At 41.8% G+C, this 23,824-nt stretch overlaps 2 protein-coding genes and 1 long non-coding RNA gene across 3 annotated transcripts; 2 read left to right on the forward strand and 1 right to left on the reverse strand.

The window, feature by feature from the left end:
• Positions 1 to 14: 14 nt before the first annotated feature.
• LOC120063169 (cytochrome c oxidase subunit 6A, mitochondrial-like) lies at positions 15 to 6,632 on the reverse strand. The gene is made up of 3 exons (XM_039013370.1): positions 6,466 to 6,632; positions 510 to 658; positions 15 to 323 (listed from the first exon to the last, which is right to left on the reverse strand). The coding sequence occupies exons 1-3, from the start codon at positions 6,566 to 6,568 to the stop codon at positions 234 to 236; spliced, it is 342 nt and encodes a 113-aa protein (XP_038869298.1). The 5' UTR covers positions 6,569 to 6,632; the 3' UTR covers positions 15 to 233.
• LOC120063170 lies at positions 6,098 to 13,713 on the forward strand. The gene is made up of 3 exons (XR_005478477.1): positions 6,098 to 6,778; positions 7,269 to 7,331; positions 13,068 to 13,713. It is a non-coding gene; the product is annotated as an uncharacterized LOC120063170 (long non-coding RNA).
• A 6,312-nt stretch (positions 13,714 to 20,025) lies between these two features.
• Positions 20,026 to 22,801, forward strand: LOC120062717 (phospholipase A2-like). The gene is made up of 3 exons (XM_039012777.1): positions 20,026 to 20,160; positions 22,247 to 22,374; positions 22,551 to 22,801. The coding sequence occupies exons 1-3, from the start codon at positions 20,057 to 20,059 to the stop codon at positions 22,673 to 22,675; spliced, it is 357 nt and encodes a 118-aa protein (XP_038868705.1). The 5' UTR covers positions 20,026 to 20,056; the 3' UTR covers positions 22,676 to 22,801.
• Positions 22,802 to 23,824: the final 1,023 nt, after the last annotated feature.

Below are 23,824 nucleotides of genomic sequence, written 5' to 3' on the forward strand. Positions count from 1 at the left end.
AATAATGACAAACACATTTCGGTAATATTTATTTTAGTTAAGTTTAAGCACACATTGTGTTAAATGGTCCAGAAAAGTTTTACTATCATGGAGTCCCTTGTGATAAGTGCACATAGTTAAACATAATGGAATAGAGGAGCGTAAACTGTTTGAAGAGTGTGATCTAGTAACAGAGTAAAGAATTGAGGGAAGACTCTGGTCCCAGTGTGTGAGGTAGTCTGGAAGAAGAGTGATCACTCTTCGTGTCCTTCATAGCCATCAGGGAGGGCATTTACTTCAGGGTTGTGGAACAGGCTCTTGTTGCCATCACCCCATGGGAAACGCTGGTGAGAGACAAGAGTTAAGTTAACATAATGACAAATTCAACTAACAGGGAGCACATTAAAATGTGTAAATACTCTAGGCAAAATTACAGAGACGATAATACCAACTATACAATCAGAGGTGGTTTGCAATAACTGGATGCATTTAGTATTTTTCCATAAAACATTTTAAAACTTGAATCAGACCTTGCTGCGAATGCGAAGGTGGCTGTAAGGTACGAACTCAGGTTCCACATGGTGTGCAGCATGTTGCTGCATCTTCAGGTACATGTTCAACATGCACACTGCAACCCCCGGAAGGGCAACTACAAAGGAGAGGATCTTCCATGTTCTGGCTGGAGAAGAAACAAAGAACAAAATGAATTTGATGAGTAACACTGAAGCAAAGGCTTTATATACACTTAAGCAATACATTTGATCTTTATTCAGTTTTTCACATTTTGATGTAACAGATATGTTTATTTGATCTCACTGGAATGCCAAATCTAACTTCACGTTCCTTTTAATGTGTGCACAGGGGTACAAACCATGGAGATCAAGTATCTCAAATCTCTGCGTGTGTCAATGTCAAAAGCAACCAAACCACCAAAGTGCAGGTTTTGTACTGTTGAGTTGCCATTTCCAAAGAACCTCTGACTTTGTTCCTGCTTGTTGTAGCTAATGTAAGTTAACTAGCAAGCTGCGTGAATGCTTTTGTTAGCTAGCATTTTCAGTAAGCCCTTGTTGATACTAACCAGAAGGCCAAAACTAGATAACTAGCAATATAATTAAATCACAATGGATTCATTTTTGAATGAAGCAGCTGCCTGTTAGCTGTTGAGTCAGTGGAGAAACTAGCTAGCTATGTTGTGCTAAATGACGACGTGAACCGTTTAGCTAACATAAGCTAGAAAGCAAACTGGCAGTATGGGAAATTGGAGTGAATTAAATGTTTTATTCGTCATTATTTATTGCTAGGTAGCCATCTTGGTAAAGCATTGTGCTGCACTTACCACCCAAATCGTTTCATATGAAATGTGTGTGACTAGCTAGCTAACTAAACTGAGCCAGGCAAAGTTAGCTTGCTAATGAGCATGTGCACAGTATCAAACTGAACACAACCCCCAAAAAAGTATCCTATATATTTTTTTTATATGCAGTTTTGCTTAGTTAGAATAATTCTGATGAAATGGGGGTGGATTACACTGGGAAAGGTGCCCTCTAATTTCTCTTGTGACTTCTCTCGGCTCCCCACGTGGAGGTTTGTGCTCTCCGATTGGCTCAAAGTCAAGTTCTCCGCCACTGACAAGCGTTGTGATTCTACAAGTAGAAAACGGCAGGTTCGTTGGTACCAGGTCGATACGCAGTAGGGACGTCTTGTTCTTGAAAGAAGGCACGGCCTTCTACTGCGCTAAGTACCTGACAGCAATGTTCCCTCTAACTTGCAGGCGCGCAGCTCCCCCGGGACTGCCATGCATACATGCTGACCATACCGGACACGTCGCGTGCGCCGCAAAATAAATGTAGAAATCCATGTTATTCAATTATTGCGCCAACGAGCGTCTGCGACGCCAAGTGCTATAATACAAGTCATTCCTATTTCTGACGCAGATCGCGCTGAAAGTCCTGCCTCTCCCATCTCATTGGTTTATAGAAGCAGGCACCCACTTGCCATCTCCTCATTGGTTATACCCACGTGTGTGATTGAAAGACGAACTTTGTTGCCGTGGTAATACTATGAAAGTTTAGATGGATCACCATCTAAATTCAAAGATTAAAAAGCCTGGAAGGAGGAGAGATGACTAGAAACGATTCGGTTGGCTGTTTTATGTGTGGATTAATTGTCGGAGTAGAGGTCCTTGTGCATTTTAGGTAAAATAACTCAATGTTTATATCCCAGGACAAATTAGCTAGCAACAGTAAGCTAGCTAAATAGGACAAATTAGCTAGCAAGTGCAAGCTAACTAGCTAAATTGCCATACATGTTTAATGCTTTTCGACCTGTCCCCAAATTAATGTCATTGGTTCAGAGTTTGTTTTGATATTTTAACCTGCGTGTCGTGATTGCGTTTGGTGTAGGGGGACAACATAAATGTGCGCACGATGGCTCACGCGGGCAGACGGTTTGGGTTCCAGAAATATCAGCCCACAGAGAAGCACGAGATTGCACTTCAGTCAACTTCCTAGTTTTCCCCTTTAACACTCAACGTTTCCCTTCGAATTAATGCAATATTAGCCACTTTCAATTAAAACATACCAAAACAAAAACTAACTATGCAAGAGATTTTCTTGTATGCAGAGCGTATTGGAGTAGGATTCTATTGCATTGAAAGGCATGACTCAGGCCCATACTCTATACAGACTGGTGAGCCATAACCAATCAGATCTGCAGTATCCATGCGTCACCGTAAGGATGGTGCCAGGTTTCCTCCAGATGTGACGCTTGGCATTCAGGCCAAAGAGTTCAATCTTGGTTTCATCAGACCAGAGAATCTTGTTTCTCATGGTCTGAGAGTCCTTTAGGTGCCTTTTGGCAAACTCCAAGTGGTCTGTCACGTGCCTTTTACTGAGGAGTGGCTTCTGTCTAGCCACTACCATAAAGGCCTGATTGGTGGAGTGCTGCAGAGATGGTTGTCCTTCTGGAAGGTTCTCCACAGAGGAACTCTGGAGATATGTCAGTGACCATCGGGTTCTTGGTCACCTCCCTGGAAAAGGGCCTTCTCACCCGATTGCTCAGTTTGGCCAGGCAGCCATCTCTAGGAAGAGAGTCTTGGTGGTTCCAAAGTTTTTCCATTTAAGAATGATGGAGGCCTGTTATCTTGGGGACCTTCAATGCTGCAGACATTTTTTTGGTGTCCTTCCCCAGATCTGTGCCGACACAATCCTGTCTCGGGGCTCTACTGTTAATTCCTTTGACCTCATGGCTTGGTTTTTGCTCTGAAATGCACTGTCAAGTGGGACTTTATATAGCCCGGTGTGCCCCTTTTCAAAATAATTTCCAATCAATTGAACTTACCACAGGTGGATTCCAATAAAATTGTAGAAACATCTCAAGGATGATCAATTTGAGTCTCATAGCAAAGGTTCTGAATACTTATGTAGATAAGGTATGTTTTTTATTTATACATTTCCAAAAATGTCTAAACTTGTTTTCGCTTTGTCATTATGGGGTAGTGTGTGATTTAAATAAAAAATTTTCCTCAATTTTAGAATAAGGCTGTAACATAACATTTTGAAAAAGGGAAGGTGTTTGAATACTTTCCGAATGCACTATCCAAATAGTTCGATTTCATAACCCAATACATCCGATCATAAGCACAGAGCTCTGACATAACGGTGCATGTTTCTCATAACAACTTGAGGATTTTACATTTTATGGTCGTTGTCTTCAAAGTTGTTTCTGCTGGTCGCAAAAAGCTAAATTAGCATGCTGAAATAAAATGTAAGGTATTGAAAATAAAACGCTTGGTACACACTCAGTGCTCAGTTGACATTTCACAGAGATACTCAAATGTGAGAAACGTTAAAAATAACAGGAATTTCAAATTAATATGAAAATATATGGCATGTCTCAAATCGATATCCATCTTACCTCTGTTTTATGTCCTGCGGATTCGAGAAGAAAGATGAGTTCAACGGGAAAGTAAGGCTACTGGCTACCAGTCAGGCTTAATTCTTGCACAGAATACATTTTCCAGATTTTTGACCACTTTTTCTCTTGCCTCCATTGAGTTACTCAACCTAAAGCTGGCCATCCTACAAGCGTAAAAACTCTTAAGGTAACCATGATTGCATTCTGACCACTGTTCCCTCTAAGCTGCGTGCGGGCACGCAGTAATCGAACCCACAAATGCTGACACTCCAGATACTCAACTAGTCTAAAGAGGGACAGTTTTATTTCTTCTTTAATCAGAACAGTTTTCAGCTGTGCTAACATTAATTGCAAAAAAGGGTTTTCTAATGATCAATTAATCTTTTAAAATTATGAACTTGGATTAGCTAACAACGTGCCATTGGAACACAGGAGTGATGGTTGCTGATAATGGGCATCTGTATGCCTATGTAGATATTCCATAAATAAACATTATTAAAAGCATTTTCCTGCTACAATAGTCATTTCGAACATTAACAATGTCTTCACTATATTTCTGATCAATTTGATGTTATTTTAAATGGACATTTTATTTTTCTTTAAAAAACAAGGACATTTCTAAGTGACCCCAAACTATTGAACGGTAGTGTATATGTAACGGATGTGAAATGGCTAGCTAGTTAGCGGTGGTGCGCGCTAATAGTGTTTCAATCGGTTACGTCACTCGCTTTCAGACCTTGAAGGGGCCGCGGCCTTTGTGGAGCGATGGGTAACGATGCTTCGTGGGTGTCAGTTGTTGATGTGTGCAGAGGGTCCCTGGTTCGCGCCCGGGTCGGGGCGAGGGGACGGGCTAAAGTTAAACTGTTACATTGATGCTGTTGACCCGGATGACTGGTTGCTGCGGAAAAGGAGGAGGTCGAAAGGGGGGTGAGTAACGGATGTGAAATGGCTAGCTAGTTAGCGGTGGTGCGCGCTAATAGCGTTTCAATCGGTTACGTCACTCGCTTTGAGACCTTGAAGTAGTGGTTCCCCTTGCTCTGCAAGGGCCGCGGCTTTTGTGGAGCGATGGGTAACGATGCTTCATGGGTGACTGTTGTTGATGTGTGCAGAGGGTCCCTGGTTCGCGCCCGGGTCGGGGCGAGGGGACGGACTAAAGTTAAACTGTTACATATACACCCCCCCAAATTAGTTGATTCAGCCACACCCGTTGCTGACAGGTGTATATATATAGAAAAATATATATACACAAAAAAAAAGTACAAAAATTGACACCGCCATGCAATCTCCATAGACAAACATTGGCAGTAGAATGGCCTTACTGAAGAGCTCAGTCACTTTCAACGTGGCACCGTCATAGGATGCCACCTTTTCAACAAGTTAGTAAATAATTTCTGCCCAGCTAGAGCTGCCCCGGTCAACTGTAAGTGCTGTTATTGTGAGGCTCACAACAGGGACGCCGAGTGCTGAAGCTTGTAAAAATCATCTCTCCTCGTTTGCAACACTCCCTACAGAGTTCCAAACTGCCTCTGGAAGCAACGTCAGAACAAGAACTGTTCGTCTGGAGCTTCAAGAAATGGGTTTCCATGGCCGAGCAGCCGCACACAAGCCTAAGATCTCCATGCACAATGCCAAACGTCGGCTGGAGTGGTGTAAAGCTCGCCACCATTGCTCTCTGGAGTGATGAATCACGCTTCACCATCTGGCAGTCTGATGGACAAATATGGGTTTGGCGGATGGTAGGAGAATACTACCTGCCCCAATGCATAGTGCCAACTGTAAAGTTTGGATGTGGAATAATGGTCTGGGGCTGTGTTTAATTGTTTGGGCTAGGCCCCTTAGCATTAAGATTTCCCTGCACTGGAACTACAACATACAATGACATTCTAGATGCTTCTGTGCTTCCAACTTTGTGGCAACAGTTTGGGGAAGGCCCTTTCCTGTTTCAGCATGACAATTCCCCTGTGCACAAACGAGGTCCATACAGAAATTTGCCAATCAGTGTGGAAGAACATGATTGGCCTGCACAGAGCCCTGAACTCAACCCCATCAAACACCTTTGGGATGAATTGGAACGCAAATTGCGAGCCAGGCCTAATCACCCAACATCGGTGCCCTACCTCACTAATGCTTGTGGCTGAATGGAAGCAAGTCCCGGCAGCAATGTTCCAAAATCTAGTGGAAAGCCTTCCCAGAAGAGTGGAGGCGATTATAGCAGCAACGGGGGGGACCAACTCCATATTAATGCCAATGATTGTGGAATGAGATGTTCGATGAACAGGTGTCATACTTTAGGTCATGTAGTGTTACTAGCCATCTGGCTAGTATAGGATGGATATAGGTGGGACTTGAATTGCCAACAACTCCTGTGTATGTGGTTGATTTGCCAAGTTCCTGTAGCTAACGTTAACTTAGCTAGTTACATTAGTCAAATTCGCTGTTATGCTGTCTCGCGCTAACGTTACGTTAGCTAACGTTAACTAGCAAGGTCACTACGTTATCATGTCCTTCAAACAACTTTATGGCTTGTCATTACTAAATCGCTTCATTTGAGAAATGTTTGTGTGGGCTTACCTGTTTGCTCCCCATGACTATGGGCCGCTGAGGCAGAGAGTTGACGGGTCTGGATCATTGAGGACCGTAGGAGAGCTTGCGAAATTCTTCCAAAAGACACCATTTTCGCTGTCTTTCTGCCCGATCAGATGAACGGAAGTGATGTAGTGGGAAACGTGCTCTTCTAATGGGGCTCCACGGTAGACGCTCAATTCAGAGCGTACCCAGGGTAGCTGTCACATTCAAGCCAATCACTGCGCAGCATAATTTTTTAGCGTCAAACCAATCAGTAAGTAGAATTTTATTCCGCACAACATGAACATGGAGCCAACTGGTAAGTACCTACAGTAATTTCACCTTTGTATACATTTAGTTATATCCATTTCCTACATTTATTAGCGATTGTAAGTACACAAATATTAATGTAAAAACGTAATTGTAAAATGAATGGTAAACTAAGGCTAAAACTACTCAGTAGATTAGCTATAACTAGTTACCTTTGCTGCAAGGTAACTAGCCATGGGCGAACCTAGGAGACTGTTTTGCGTTGTGAATACTTGCTGAGCTATACGGTAGCTCTTGCCCATTCACCATGACTGTTTTAACTATCTAGCTAACTAGAACATACAGCTAACTTGCTAGTTATGTATGATATGCCAGGACTGTCACAGCCTGACAAGCTTAGTATCAACCAATTATCAAGCCCTTAATTGGCTTATTAATGTGTTACTGCTGGGCTGGAACAACATGTTCAAACATCTCCAAGACCAGGAATAATAATAAACCTTGATTTACTGGTGACCAAGGACGTGTTTTAATTGCAGACAACATAAGCCCCGAGGAGCAGGAGATGATTCAGCTGGCAGAGGATGCAGAGAGGAGTGCTGGTACGTAGATGGCTCTACCCAATACATTATCTAGATTAAAAAAAGGCAGCCTATCTCCTGTTTCTGTAGCGTGAGGCTGCTTGATGTGCAAGTACAAACCCTGGACAGGATGTTAGTCTTGCAGGGCCTTGAATACATAAAACGTATGGCGTGTCGTCCCTACTATGTTGTCCATTATTTCCAGATAATGTAGATGGTCTGTGTTTATCCCTTAAGAATAGTATAGGTTAATGCTGTAGGCTACATACCAGAAAAGCATGGATTAAACACTTTTTTTGTGTGGATTTAAACACTTTTACTTCTCTTTTGAAAGCATTCAAGTGATGGGGATTCTGGGCATTATGGGTTAAAAAAGGACGTACAGCATCAGTTTGAAGGAGATTAAGAAGCGTACTGATGGGCCAGAGAAAATGTCAGCCACAGCCCTCTGCAACTACCTGAGGGTATGTTGTTATTACTACTTTTGTCACCACATGGTGCTCATATCCATGTCTACGCTCAATGACATTTTTTTTTTTTTTTTTATGTATACCGCCTTTTTTTTGGTTTAGTACATTGTGTGAAGTTGAGTGTAGGGCCATGTAGGGACAAGGAGTTAATTGGTGTGCTGGGCAAGTCTGCATCAGTAGATGCAATTATTGGTGACATGGCCCGAGAGGAAAAAGTGGCAGTCAGGAATAACTGTATATATCATAAGTTATTTTTTTTATTTTTTTTAAGTGTTTGTCTCTCTGTGTAGGATAGCAGCTGCATAAGAGTTCTTATGAATGTAACGTGGTTCATGGTCTGTTATGCCTTTGACATTTTATCTTGCTGCCTACACACTGGGCACAGATGTCAGTTAAAAATCTAGTTTTGATTGACATTTGGTTGAGTTGTCAATGTGAACCCTAACGAAACATTTCACCATGTCATTGGATTTAGGTTAAAAGTTGAGTGGGAGAAAAAAAGACCAAATGCCCTGACGTTGATGGCTTTTTGCAAATCCAGTTCGGTTTCCATGTTGATTCTACACCATCACTGATTTTCACGGTTTAAATGTGGAAACAATGTTGATTCAACTAGTTTTTACCCAGTGATACTTTGTCCCTCGTGCCTGCTTTTACAATGTTTTTCATTGTTGCCAACAGATTTCCCCATTATGTGATGTTGTGATATCCCTCTTGTCCTGATGTGCATTGTCTCAGCCTATTTTGTCCCTTGGCTGTTATCTGCCCTTACCAGTGTTTGTACCATTTTTGTGTTGTTTCCATAGGTCTCCCTTCATATACTGCCTAGGCGCACAGGGTACGGCCAGTGGCAAGCCCTTTAGCACTGTATTTTGTAATACATTTAATTTCATTGTCTACACAGAAATGGACTACTTAAAATACCCGAGCTCTGAAGCAAGCTTCCAGAAAATTGGAACGGAAATGGCCCCACACCAAACTGGAAGTCTTCCGACTAGCTTGGAAAGACAGTACCGTGCAGTATCGAAGAGCCATCACTACTGCTCGATCATCCTATTTTTCCAACTTAATTGAGGAAAATAAGAACAATCCAAAATTTCTTTTTGATACTGTCACAAAGCTAACTAAAAAGCAGCATTCCCCAAGAGAGGATGGCTTTCACTTCAGCAGTAACAAATTCATGAACTTCTTTGAGGAAAAGATCATGATCATTAGAAAGCAAATTACGGACTCCTCTTTAAATCTGCGTATTCCTCCAAAGCTCAGTTGTCCTGAGTCTGCACAACTCTGCCAGGACCTAGGATCAAGGGAGCCACTTAAGTGTTTTAGTACTATATCTCTTGACACAATGATGAAAATAATCATGGCCTCTAAACCTTCGAGCTGCATACTGGACCCTATTCCAACTAAACTACTGAAAGAGCTGCTTCCTGTGCTTGGCCCTCCTATGTTGAACATAATAAACGGCTCTCTATCCACCAGATGGATGTGTACCAAACTCACTAAAAGTGGCAGTAATAAAGCCTCTCTTGAAAAAGCCAAACCTTGACCCAGAAAGTTTTTTATATTATCGGCCTATATCGAATCTCCCATTCCTCTCCAAAATTTTAGAAAAAGCTGTTGCGCAGCAATGTATACAATGTATACGAAATGCTTCAGTCTGGTTTTAGACCTCATCATAGCACTGAGACTGCACTTGTGAAGGTGGTAAATGACCTTTTAATGGCATCAGACCGAGGCTCTGCATCTGTCCTCGTGCTCCTAGACCTTAGTGCTGCTTTTGATACCATCGATCACCACATTCTTTTGGAGAGATTGGAAACCCAAATTGGTCTACACGGACAAATTCTGGCCTGGTTTAGATCTTATCTGTCGGAAAGATATCAGTTTGTCTCTGTGAATGGTTTGTCCTCTGACAAATCAACTGTATATTTCGGTGTTCCTCAAGGTTCTGTTTTAGGACCACTTGTTTTCACTATAAATTTTACCTCTTGGGGGATGTTATTCGAAAACATAATGTTAACTTTCACTGCTATGCGGATGACACACAGCTGTACATTTCAATGAAACATGGTGAAGCCCCAAAATTGCCCTCCCTGGAAGCCTGTGTTTCAGACATAAGGAAGTGGATGGCTGAAAACGCTCTACTTTTAAACTCGGACAAAACAGAGATGCTTGTTCTAGGTCCCAAGAAACAAAGAGATCTTCTGTTGAATCTGACAATTAATCTTGATGGTTGTACAGTTGTCTCAAATAAAACTGAAGGACCTCGGCGTTACTCTGGACCCTGATCTCTCTTTTGACGAACATATCAAGACTGTTTCAAGGACAGCTTTTTTCCATCTACGTAACATTGCAAAAATCAGAAACTTTGTCCATTTTCTGTCCAAAAATTATGCAGAAAAATGAATCCATGCTTTTGTTACTTCTAGGTTAGACTACTGCAATGCTCTACTTTAAAGCACTAAATAAACTTCAGTTAGTGCTAAATACGGCTGCCAGAATCCTGACTAGAACCAAAATATTTGATCATATTACTCCAGTGCTAGCTTTCCTACACTGGCTTCCTGTTAAGGCAAGGCTGATTTTCAAGGTTTTACTGCTAACCTACAAAGCATTACATGGGCTTGCTCCTACCTATCTTTCCGATTTGGTCCTGCCGTACATACCTACACGTACGCTACGGTCACAAGACGCAGGCCTCCTAATTGTCCCTAGAATTTCTAAGCAAACAGCTAGAGGCAGGGCTTTCTCCTATAGAGCTCCATTTTTATTGAATGGTCTGCCTACCCATGTGAGAGACGCAGACTCGGTCTCAACCTTTAAGTCTTTACTGAAGACTTATCTCTTCAGTAGGTCATATGATTGAGTGTAGTCTGGCCCAGGAGTGTGAAGGTGAACGGAAAGGCTCTGGGGCAACGAACCACCCTTGCTGTCTCTGCCTGGCCGGTTCCCCTCTCTCCACTGGGATTCTCTGCCTCTAACCCTATTACAGGGGCTGAGTCACTGGCTTACTGGTGCTCTTCCATGCTGTCCCTAGGAGGGGTGTGTCACTTGAGTGGGTTGAGTCACTGACGTGGTCTTCCTGTCTGGGTTGGGGCCCCCCCTTGGGTTGTGCCGTGGCGGAGATCTTTGTGGGCTGTACTCGGCCTTGTCTCAGGATGGTAAGTTGGTGGTTGAAGAGATCCCTCTAGTGGTGTGGGGGCTGTGCTTTGGCAAAATGGGTGGGTTATATCTTGCCTGTTTGGCCCTGTCTGGGGGTATCATCGGATGGGGCCACTGTCTCCTGACCCCTCCTGTCTCAGCCTCCAGCATTTATGCTGCAGTAGTTTGTGTCGGGGGGCTAGGGTCAGTCTGTTATATCTGGAGTATTTCCTGTCTTATCCGGTGTCCTGTGTGAATTTAAGTATGCTCTCTCTTTCTCGGAGGACCTGAGCGCTAGGACCATGCCTCAGGACTACCTGGCATGATGACTCCTTGTCCCCAGTCCACCTGGCTGCTCCAGTTTCAACTGTTCTGCCTGCGGCAATGGAACCCTGACCTGTTCACTAATCTCGACCCGGCACAGCCAGAAGAGGACTGGCCACCCCTCATAGCCTGGTTCCTCTCTAGGTTTCTTCCTAGGTTTTGGCCTTTCTAGGGAGTTTTTCCCAGCCACCGTGCTTCTACACCTGCATTGCTTGCTGTTTGGGGTTTTAGGCTGGGTTTCTGTACAGCACTTTGATATGTAAGAAGGGCTATATAAATACATTTGATAACGATGGTCAAACAGTTTTATTTTTGTTTCATCAGACCAGAGGATATTTCTCAAAAGTACAATCTTTGTCCCCATGTGCAGTTGCAAACCGCAGTCTGGCTTTATGGTGGCTTCTTCCTTGCTGAGCGACCTTTCAGGTTATGTGGATATGGATACTTTTGTACCCGCTTCCTCCAGCATCTTCACAAGGTCCTTTTTGTTGTTCTGGGATTGATTTGCACTTTTCACACCAAAGTACATTCATCTCTAGGAGACAGAACGCGTCTCCTTCCAGAGCGGTAGGACCGCTGTGTGATCCCATGGTGTTTATACTTGCGTACTATTGTTTCTACAGATGAACGTGGTACCTTCAGGCATTTGGAAATTGTTCCAAGGATGAACCAGACTTGGAGGTCTACCATTTTTTTTGTGAGGTCTTGGCTGATTTCTTTAGATTTTTCCCATGATGTCAAGCAAAGAGGCACTAAGTTTGAAGGTAGGCCTTGAAATACATCCACAGGTATACCTCCAATTGACTCAAATGATGTCAATTAGTCTATCAGAAGCTTCTAAAGCCATGACATTTTCTGGAATTTTCCAAGCTTTTTAAGTCAGTCAACTTAGGGTATGTAAACTTCTGACCCACTGGAATTGTGATACAGTGAATCTGTCTTAACAATTTTTGGAAAAATGACTTGTCATGCACAAAGTAAATGTCCTAAACATCTTGCCAAAACTATAGTTTGTTAACAAGAAATTTGTGGTGGTTGAAAAACGAGTTTTAATGACTCCAACTGTATGTACCGGTACGTACACACACACACCAGTCAAACATTTGGACACACCTACAAGGGTTTTTCTTTTGACTTTCCTACCTTGTAGAATAGCAGCGACGACAAACTATGAAATAACACATATGGAATCATGTGGTAACCAAAAAAAAGTGTTAAATCAATATTTTCTATTGAGATTCTTAGTAGCCACCCTTTGCCTTGACAGCTTTGCACACTCTTGGCAATCCCTCAAAGCTTCTTGAGGTAGTCACCTGGAATACATTTCAATTAACAGTTAAAATAAAGAAACAGGTGTGCCTTAAGTTAATTTGTGGAATTTATTTCCTTAATGCGCTTGAGCCAATCAGTTGTTGTGACAAGGTAGGGGTAGTATACAGAAGATAGACCATGTCCATATTATGGCTAGAACAGCTCAAATAAGCAAAGAAACGACAGGCCATCATTACTTTAAAGACATGAATGTCAGTCAATATGGAAAACTTCAAGAACTTTGAAAGTTAAGTGCAGTCGCAAAACCATCAAGCACTATGTTGAAACTGGCTCATGAGGACCGCCACAAGGAAGACCCAGAGCCTTTGGTTTATGTCCCAGGTGTTTTTTTAAATAAACAAAATAAAGAAATTATGTGAAGTTTTTTTTAATCACATGGACCTCAACCTTTGCATCCCCTTTTACTGGGGTTTCGTCCATATCCATCTGCTTGATGAATTCTGCCATGCAAAACAAAAGAACATTACAATGTGATTTTCCGCTGCAGGAACCAGATACCTGCATTACCCCCTGGACCAAAACGAACCCTGACAACCTGCACATCCCTATTCCCTGTGAAGGGAGGCCTTCAAGAGGTGTGCCTTGTCTGTGAGCAAATTGGAACAGAAAGGGATGGAACTGACAGAGGGTCAATTCATGTATATTTTTGTCATTGATATGAACATTCTGGGCAATACAACCTGTAACAACTCATCTATGGAAATGTCCCTTTACTTAAAGTATAGACAACTGAAAAACTTGACTTGAGCTCATCATTGATGTGGATACTAACCCATACACCCTTATCTTTCCATTACCTCAGAATAGATTTGTTATAACAGAATAAGGAGATACATGAGTTAACGCACATCATAGAAATGTTTTGTCTAGTCCTGAGTCTTTTTTTAACCCCCGGGCCACAGAGACACCTAGGTGATCACAGAGATGGCGCCTTTGCCTACTTTACTACAGGGCCTGCGGTAAAGTAACTAAAGGCTCCACCCCTCAGTTCAGAAGATTGGTTCTGTGATTATGGATAATTGTGAGTAATGATGAGTAAGTTCATTCCTCCCCCAAAAATGCTAACCTCCCCTGTTATTGGTAATGGTGAGAGGTTAGCATGTTTTGTTGTAGCCTCTAACTTTCTCATCATTCATGATTGTTCTTTATTATCAGGACTAATTTAGAAGTGTTCAGAAACATCTTATTTGCTCACTTAGAAATAATTATTCCTGTAGTTACCAAACAATACTCCTTACTATTTAAAGAGAATTTCCCCTCTCTGATGCAAAAACTCAAGACAAACATACAATTTTGGAGAACTCTCCCAATTTCTCTGCTCGGAAGAATTAATGCCATTAAAATGGTCTTCCTCCCACAACTGCTCTACCTATACCAGAACATCCCAGTCTTCATACCTAAATCCTTTAATAAACAACTGGACTCAATTATCAATCCTTTCATCTGGGATTATTAAACACACAGGATAGGTAAAAAACACCTCTGCAAATCCAAAATGGAAGGAGGATTGTCTCTCCCAAATTTTATATTTTATTACTGGGCCGCTAACCTCCGCGCTGTTACGTTTTTGCTGGATGACGCACGTCCGTCACCCAGCTGGCTTAGTATGGAGCGGGAGGAGTGTCACCCCTTCTCTATTGGTGCTGTGATTTTGTCGCCTGTCAATCTGGAGAGGTCACTTTATCGTAACAATCCTATTATACATAGCACAGTCCGAATCTGGAAGCAAATTAAAACCCACTTTGAGCTTAGACCAATGTCATTCATGCTCCCTGTTGCCAGGAACCCCTCCTTTGCCCCCTCTAACCTTGATAACACCTTTGAGCAATGGGGAGAGTTGGGGATAAGTACCATAGGGGATTTATATATAGAAGGGACCTTTGCTTCCTTTGAGTTGCTGAGGGAAACTTATAATCTTCCCAGAAGTAACTTTTTCAGATACCTACAAATCAGAGACTGTTAGAAAACACCTCCCAACATTTGGGAACGCTAAGCCTTCCATGTTTGACGGATGCATAAAAACATCCCCCACCTCAGACAAACTGATATCTCGTTTATATGATGCTTTTCAATCTGTTAGCACACCTTCTACAGATGCCATTAAGGCAAAATGGGAGGAAGAACTAGGGACTGACATTTCGGTGGCAGACTGGGAAGATAGCTTGGAGTATATCCACACCTGCTCCATTAACTCCAGACATCGTCTCATACAATTCAAGGTATTACACAGATTACACTATTCCAAAACCAAACTGCATAGGATATTTCCTGATACATCCCCTATGTGTGATAAATGTCAGGCTGCACAGGGTACACTACTCCACTGCTTTGCCCTATGCTCTAGCTTGTATGGTTACTGGTGTGGAATTTTTAGGATCCTCTCTGAAGTTCTGGAGACTTCAATTGACCCAGACCCGCTTCTAATAATCCTGGGAGTGTCTGATTCCCTAAACGGATTAACCAACCCTCAAAAACAACTAATCTCTTACAGTCTCATTTCGGCAAAAAAAATAATTGTGTTTTGGAAAAAGAGGGAAGCGCCCACTACCAAATTATGGCTCAGCGAATTGGCAAACACTGTACACTTAGAAAGAATTAGATATATTCTGAACAATAAATTATCAACATTTGATCAAATCTGGCAGCCTTTCCTCTCTTACTTGGACCATTCGGCGCTGTGAATTTGTACTTAACGCACTCTCAATTGTAATATTTGAATCCACCTTTGGGCAGCATGTGCTGGCACCGCCACCCGAGCAGTCGGGAGGGGAATAAGGGGAAGGGATAAGGGGGGGGGGGGAAGAAGTGGGGGAGGGATAAAGGGGGGGAATAAGTGGGGGGTGACACCTACCCTCTTTCTTTCTACCTGTCCTTGTTCTGTATGTCTTGTTTTGTAATATTTGTTTTGTACCCAGAACTCTGGGTCTTTTTGTTTCTGTCTGCTCTTTTATGTTTAGATAAGAATTGTATACCTTTCTTATACCTATACACCATTCTTGTGTGTGCTCAATAAAAAATATTTGAACGAGAAAGAAAAAAAAAGAAATTATTATTCCAGTCATCATTAACCAATCAGTTCCTATAAGGCAAAACATAATCTGAAACAAGCAAGCTGTAAATGCATCCAACAAGTTTGCAGAGTCACAAGGTTGTAGTCACTGCGTGCTAGGAATATGGGACCAAACAATAAACGTTTGACAACTTTAATACATTAAGTGAATTAGTTTCATTTCTAAAACGGTCAAACATATGAAAAAACCCTCAGATAAAGGTGACCGTCTGTACTGTTGCCGCAAACATTTGATCTCAAATACAAAACGCTGGAGTATAGAGCTAACTAAAAGTTTGAAGAGACTGTATGAGGAGATTAATAATGTATAGAGAAAATACCTGAAGTAATAACTATTTAGATTAACCACCAAGTGAAGTCAAGCACTGATAACATTGTAGATGCTTGTTCATAATCTCTCTCCTTCCTTCATTCACTCTCCTCCCGTCCCTTTCAGACCCAGCTACTATCAACCATGTCAATTATGATGAATTTGAGATTCCAGTGAGGTAATTAACTTATTGGTAGATAATAGACCATCCCTAGCCATCGTACAAAACATTGAGTTTTACCCAGCATGACCCCCTGACCTCTGTCCTCAGGGACTTGTAGTGAAGACTGGTGGTCCTTCCAGGGTAGTTGCTACCCGGCATCAAAAAGGAAACTCAGCTGGAACAGTGCAGAGGAAAAATGTATGGAGCTGGGAGCACAGCTGCTTGTTCCTAACTGTGAGGATGAGCTGGTAAGGCAGTCAGGGTCTGTGGGCTAAAGGTCCATATGAACAACACAAGCTTTGGAATGATGCCAACTGCACCATGAAGTACATTTACATCTGATGCAAACAGGAAATTATGAACAGTAGACCCATGTTTGCCATGCGCTGTAAGCTATGCCAGTGCTGCTTCCCTGATAACATGACATTCTCAGGGTACAGGATGTATTTCTTTCAGTGACTGTATATAAACATCACACATTATGGCATGGGATTGTACCAGACTGCTGAGCAGAAGAAGCACACAGTGCATAACATAAGATTAGTCATAGAATGTTTGATTAAAGCTTGGTATGTCAGAATTTAACAACTTTCTTGGAGTTATTTTCATCAGATATTTTTCAGGTATTTGTGGGTGAATATGAATAGCAAGGGAGATTTGAAACCGACCAATAACCAACAGAGGCACATATTGGATCATGACAGTTATTGATTTCAAGAGAAGCACATGCTAGTACAGTACTAACAGAAAGCAGGGAGGTGAGCCACTGCGGGGGGGAGAGAAGGACAGGTAAATGGCATGGCAAGTTTAAGGGGGAAATAAGAGCGATTTCTCCAATCTACAAGATGCAGATGATGAGAACATCCGAAAAAAGTTAGTTGCAGAATACAAGTTTTGACTGCATACCTGTCCGGTGCATTCACAGGTGTGCTCAAGCTGCCCCTCCCACAGTAGCAGCCAGTGTCGGTATAGTCCAGCACAGGCCAGCTGTCAGGGTTGGCACAGACAATCAAATCAAATGTATTTATATAGCCCTTCTTACATCAGCTGATATCTCAAAGTGCTGTACAATCATCGTCCTGAACTTCCATAGTGCCCATGGGATGGGTTCATGCACCGCCTGTACTGAGACACACGAGGGGCCACATACAGACCGTTCAAATATCCACATGACCATTTTTATATAAAAAATAATAATTTTGAGACCAATTGGTCACATACTAGTATTGCTTTACTAACTCTAATGAATAAGTTACATTTAACAGTATAGCAGCATGGTTGAAATGGGAAGGTGACCCAAGGTCTCATTCTAGAAAACTGACTGTTGTGCCCTTGTGGCATAATGTAAATGTATGTTACATAACCAGCTGTACTGAGGTACTGTGTAGGTACTGGGTCAAATACCTTGCAGTGCACATTGACTTAACTAAAATAATATTTCCTCAGAAGAAACTATGACAGGACAACTGGACATGAATTACAAGAAAACACTGTCATTATACTTTACACTGCTCTGTTACTGAAAAGCATCAAGTCTGCATCAAAGCCCTGTCTCAACATACAGTATACCTAATAATACTCAGACTTGCAGATAGAAGGCTAACAGCAGCAGTGTGAGAAGCCCTTATTTTGGTGTTGAAGAGAATCAATGATCTAGCACACAATTTATATAGACTCATGGCCTTGAGGGGCGGGCTTTGGATGATTACCAGAGAGTGCCGGATGCAAAGTACACAATTGTACACAGGTTACTGCACAAACAGACACTATCATAAACACTTACAGACCTGTGTATAGTGATAAAGGTGCATTGAATCACATTTCAATACTGGTTACATGTTTTATTTAACAGGTCTAAGTCATTTTTATCACAATCAATTTTTCAAGCGACAGGATAATATGCATAGAGACAGGAGACTCAGTAAGTCATTGTACAAGGCTGACTGAAGTCATGAACTGGAAATGTGTGGGAATTTAAGCATGTGTTTTGTCATTTACACAGCTGTCTTCCAAAGAACACTGGAATACAGTGTTCTTTGGAAGAAAGTTAGGGGAAAGGCTAAATTTACCTTCCAGAGTATTAGTAATTTATTTGATACAGTAAAATGCTATTTTAACCCTAACAATGACTGCTTTAAGAAAGCAATATTACACTAGAGTAGGGCTCGCCAACCCTGTTCCTGGAGAGCTACCATCCTGAAGGTTTTCACACCAACCCTGTAGGTTCACTCCAACCCTGTTCCTGGAGCGCTACCATCCTGTAGGTTCACACTCCAACCCTTATCTAGCACACCTGATTCTAATAATTAGCTGAACCAGGTTAATTAATCTCCAGGAACAGGGTTGGAAACACCTGTACTAGAGTAGATTACACTATACGTCCTTTGTCCTGATCTACATTCTGATTGTGCCCACATACACTATAGCTGTTACATCTACACATGATAGTAAAACATGTCTCTTATCCATCCACATTGTGACCAGATATCCTGGTCCCTCCCTGTATGTAAGTTATTTAACAGATATTATTTTAAAGACACATATTGATGCCATAAGTCAATGGCATTACTTGCCAATGATTTTAGAGGGCAGGTGGTGATGATTTAAATGGTTTAAAACGTTCACTGTTTCCATCAGTCTATATTTGTAAGGTTGCATCTACACCAGTGTTTCCCAACACCAGTCCTCGATTAACCCAATAGCACACATTTTTGCTGTGGCCCCGGACAAACTCAACGGTTACAATTTTTTGTATTTATTAGAGATCCCATCCTCACTACTCTTCCTGGGGTCCAAACACATTAAGGCACTTACACAAAACAAAAGACAACAATACATCATATAAAGAATACACCACTATATAGCTACAACACAAAATGTATGATACTACCATACAACAATATTACAATGTACATGTGTGTGTCTGTACCTGTGTGTCCTTTCACAGTCCCCGCTGTTCCATAACGTAGACTTTTATGTTTATAAAAAAATCTGTTTCTACTGCTTGCATCAGTTACCTGATGTGGAATGTAGTCATGGCTCTATTTAGTACTGTGCGCCTCCCAAAATCTGCTCTGGATTTGGGGAGTGTGAAGAGACCTCTGGTGGCATGTCTTGTGGGGTTGATGATTAGATGACAAGTTGAATCCGATGTGCTTGTCCAGGGCTACATCTAAAATGTGTACTGTTGGGGCTACTCTAGGACTGGAGTTAGAAAACACTGGTCTACACAGACACTAATTGGTTTTTTGACCAATCGGCTCGGAAAAAGAGCTGATGTGAAAAGATTTGATGTGATTGGTCAAAATACCAATTAGTGGAAAAATATCAGAATTGGGCTGCGTGTGTAAACGCAGCCTAAGATATCCAGACACAATGCATATCTGACTGCCTCCAGAGGTGGTCAGGAATATCTGATCACAATGCGTCTTCTAATCATCTACACCTGTCTAAAAATATGGGCACAATCGGAACGTGGACATGATCAGGACAAAGGACTGATGTTAGAACCAGGTATAAATGGGGCTATTGATAGCAGCAATCCTTGGTAAACCAGTTTAGCACCCAAGGAAAGTATTTGAACCCTGAGATGTCATTCCGATTCCAGACTGAATGACACAACCCCTCATCTTATCACTTGTTCTCTTTAGCCTCCCTTCATCCAACATCAGAGGTAAAGTTGGTGTATCCTCTTGTTTCCTCTGTCATGCATCCAACCGCCCTCCTGTTGCTGCTGACTGGTAAGACTGTCACGTTCTAATTATGATTAGAAGATTTTTCCCCTTGAACCAATGTTGAATTTACGTCTGTGCCCGGTAACTCTGTTATATGGAACCTCAATGTCAGGAATATGTGCAGTAGTGTGACTGATTGCTTCATCTCTTTCTTCTGCCAGCCTACGTGGCTCATGGTTCACTGCTGCAATTTGCCAGAATGATCAAGTGCACCCAGCCTGAAGTCAACCCCTTCATGTATAATAACTACGGCTGTTGGTGTGGCTTGGGGGGGACTGGAAATCCAAGGGATGCGCTGGATGGGTAACTGAATTTCATTCAACTTATGTTGGACATCATGACCAGGCTTTTGTGTGTGTATATTACGACTGTGGTGGTCACAATTTCGTCAGCCAGTGATTGTCAAGCAAATAACTGTCGGTCTCACAGTAATTGACCGTTAATTAACAAACACATTAGGCATCTCTTGGCTTCCACACATAGCATACAAGGCCCTGATGCAGACCTTTGGAACATCTACATGCTTAATTTAGAGTTATTAATATACCTTAATTTGTTCGGCTATATGTTTTGATTTTTAATACAAGCTGCATGATGCGCCTCTAATGATTTAAGAGAAGTTGCTTGAAAGGCATCCATTCTGCTTTGTTTTTTTACGCAGGCTGTAGACTCTACATGAGTCACATTTTTCACAATTTGACAAAAATGTGATAATGCCTAGAATTTCACGGTGGAATCCCCTTTGTGGCTGTAATGCACCCTAAAAAAATCCAGGCCTGAGTGCTGCACGGCTCATCACTCGGGTCTTTCTTACAGGCTACAAGTGAAGAAACACATCGGGGATGCAACTGCGTGCGTCCTTACAAATTCTGAGGTGTATATTGGAAGAACTGTCCACATTTACTTTTCGTCAGCCAACAAGATGTGTAGGCCTAACGAACAGAAAAAGCACTAGCATATGTCAATCTACTGCCCACTTAACTCAGAAGCCAGACACACCAATGTGTCAGAGGAAACACCGTACACCTGGTGACTGTGTCAGCGTGCACTGCACCTGGCCCTCCACCGGAGTTGCTAGTGCGCGATAGGACAAGGACATCCCTGCCGGCCAAACCCTCCCTTAAACAGAGCCTGGACTCGACCCCAGAATCTCTAGTGGCACAGCTAGCACTGCGATGCAGTGCCTTAGACCATTGCGCCACTCGGGACTGGGACAGATGTGGGATGCGATAGATCCCAAATTAATACAACCACTACCATCAACTTTTTTTACGCAGTGTGGCTGACCCAACAGATCAGAACATTTAGCTTAAAATATTGATCAACTATTAGGCTATTTCTTCACATTATAAACGCAGCAATGCACACATCGTGGTAGGCTATAAGCATGAATGTTCCATTATCCGAAAATACCATTATCAAAAGTGACCTCAAATGCAATTATGCATGTAATGCTTTTATTATAAAGGTGCATTTTTATGGTGAGAATGATCTTCCCTAAACTTGAACCTCACGCGCTGCTTATGTATGCCAGTTAGGCTCTACACCCCTTGTAAAGTGGATTAATGTGCTTAATCTTAAGAAGTTATTTGGCCACTTTAGTTGTGATACAAATCTTATTAAAACATATTGGCTAGGCTACATGACGTGTGCGACTGATTCGAAAAAGTCGCAAAAAAAAAATGTTTCTTATGCTGGGCATCATTCACAAGTGATAATATATCATTCACAAGTGATACGGTAATATTGTCACCCATCAGACTTTTCTTGATTTAATATATACTTTTTTATATATATCTTGTCTTTACATATTATTTAGTATATGTGAAAATTGATTTAGATTGGACCATTATCATGCACCTGTATCGAGACGGGGGCAGCGGAAAAAAATACATGTCATCTATGTACTTAAATAGCAAATGGAGGATGCTTTTCCCTGTGGTTTATTTTCATGCCAGCCAGGTAGACTATACTCCTGTTGTAAAGATAAGCAATATGCTTAATATTAGGAAAGTTGAAAAATAAATATAGTAGGCCTACCCTATAGAAAGCTGATACTTCTCTTTTTAGTAGAGGCCATTACTCTGTTTTCTCGTGTAATTGCATAGCCTATTGAAATGTTGCGCAACATGAGCTCATGTTTCAATTTCGAATACATTTGCTTTGATGTCAGAGTGGTTATAGGGACAATAGTGCTGAGTACCAGGCAGTTAGCACGTTTAGTAGGCTACTAACGACCATCAGCAGCATCAGAGCTTGGAGAAGCGTAATTACCGTGACTAAACAGTCACGTGGAATTTGACTGCCTTCATGACTCGTGGTGGTAATATGGTCACCACAACAGCCCTGTGTCTATCTCAAACTCTTTACTTTTTCCTCTTTAACTCAGGTGTTGTGAGGTCCACGACCACTGCTATCAAGCGAGCAGGCATCTTCCAGATTGCCGTCCCGTCATTGATTATCCTTACATCAATCTGTATAGATTCTCTTGCACTAATGGGCAGGTCTCCTGTTCAGGTAACAACTGAACTCTAGAAACAAAATAATTTGTGGACATTTGCAATAAACAATACAATCTGTCCAAGCTCTATGAAATTGTCAGATGCACTGACGTTTTGTTGTGAAGGTGAGGTTTCAGCTTTGTCTGCTACTAATGTTTATCATGAGCCTAAACCTGTGTCCTTACTCCTCAGCCTCCAGCCACGTGTGCCAGATCTCAGTGTGTGAGTGTGATCGTGTCGCCACCAACTGCTTCGCCCAGTCGACCTACAACCCTAAGAACAAGAACCTGGACCCCAAAGTCCACTGTCTCTCCTGAGCCAAGTCAAATCTGGAAGCAGCACCAACATCTGAAACTAAATATGTAAACACAACTGTAGATTCACAGAATGTTTATGAATCCTGTTTCATGCATAATGTGTGCCATGTTTGCTGGAACAATTTATTTTGCTAACAAAACTGACAACCTGATTAAATTATTGAATGGCACTCTTGAGTGTTTGTTAGTTCTGCATTTTTATTTAAAGCATAGGTGCCCTACTTGCAACCATTTTAAATTTAAACAGTTTATCAGCCAATTTAAATTGATTTACTTGCATGTGACAGAATGCTAAATTGTAGCTGGTCCCATCAGATAAAAAGGCCTATGCTAACTTCACCAGGCGGCCGTGACTATCCTGGAACAAGTTCTGCATCAGCCAATTAAAATTGTTGCTGTAGTTGGCCGTGTTCTTAACATAGTTCAGTCCAACAGCACGTTCTGGTAATTAAAGCAACTATCACATGTATTTGACAGACTGGTCAAATTGCTCACTGTCAAGTGCCTAGTTGCAGTGGTGTGTATTTATGGGTGCCAAGGTAAACCAGGCTTCCCCCCAAAAATGTACCATTTTGTGTCTCTGTTTCATAATTTATTAAAGTAGAAAATAATACCCACTCAGTGTTGCACTCAACTGTGAGTGGTCCTGTCACACAAAACAAATTGTGAAGTCAAATTGGCTTCCCTTGACATCAAAAGCAAAACTTAATTGCCAGAAACAACTTGAATTTTTGCAACGTCGTTGTCCTCTGGTGGCTGGCTTGCTAGCTAAAATTGGCCCGATCTTAAATTAGCCATACATTGTGCCCATGGCCTGAGAGGATGGAAGTTTAATATGTAGCTAGATGTAGTAGGCTAATGTTAACCTGAGTGGCGCAGCGGTCTAAGGCACTGTATCTCAGTGTTAGAGGTGACACTACAGACACCCTGGTTCGAATCCAGGCTGTATCACAATCTGCTGTGATTGGGAGTCCCATAAGGCGGCACACGATTGACTCGGCGTCGTCTTGGTTTGGCCGTGATTGTAAATCATTTAACTGACATGCCTAGTTTAATTTTTTTTAAATTAAGTTAGGTTAGCGAGCAAACATTTTTTCACTTTTATTTAACCAGGTAAGCTAGTTGAGAACAAGTTCTCATTTACAACTG

Source organism: Salvelinus namaycush, chromosome 18, assembly GCF_016432855.1.
Source record: "Salvelinus namaycush isolate Seneca chromosome 18, SaNama_1.0, whole genome shotgun sequence".
NCBI lineage: Eukaryota > Metazoa > Chordata > Actinopteri > Salmoniformes > Salmonidae > Salvelinus > Salvelinus namaycush.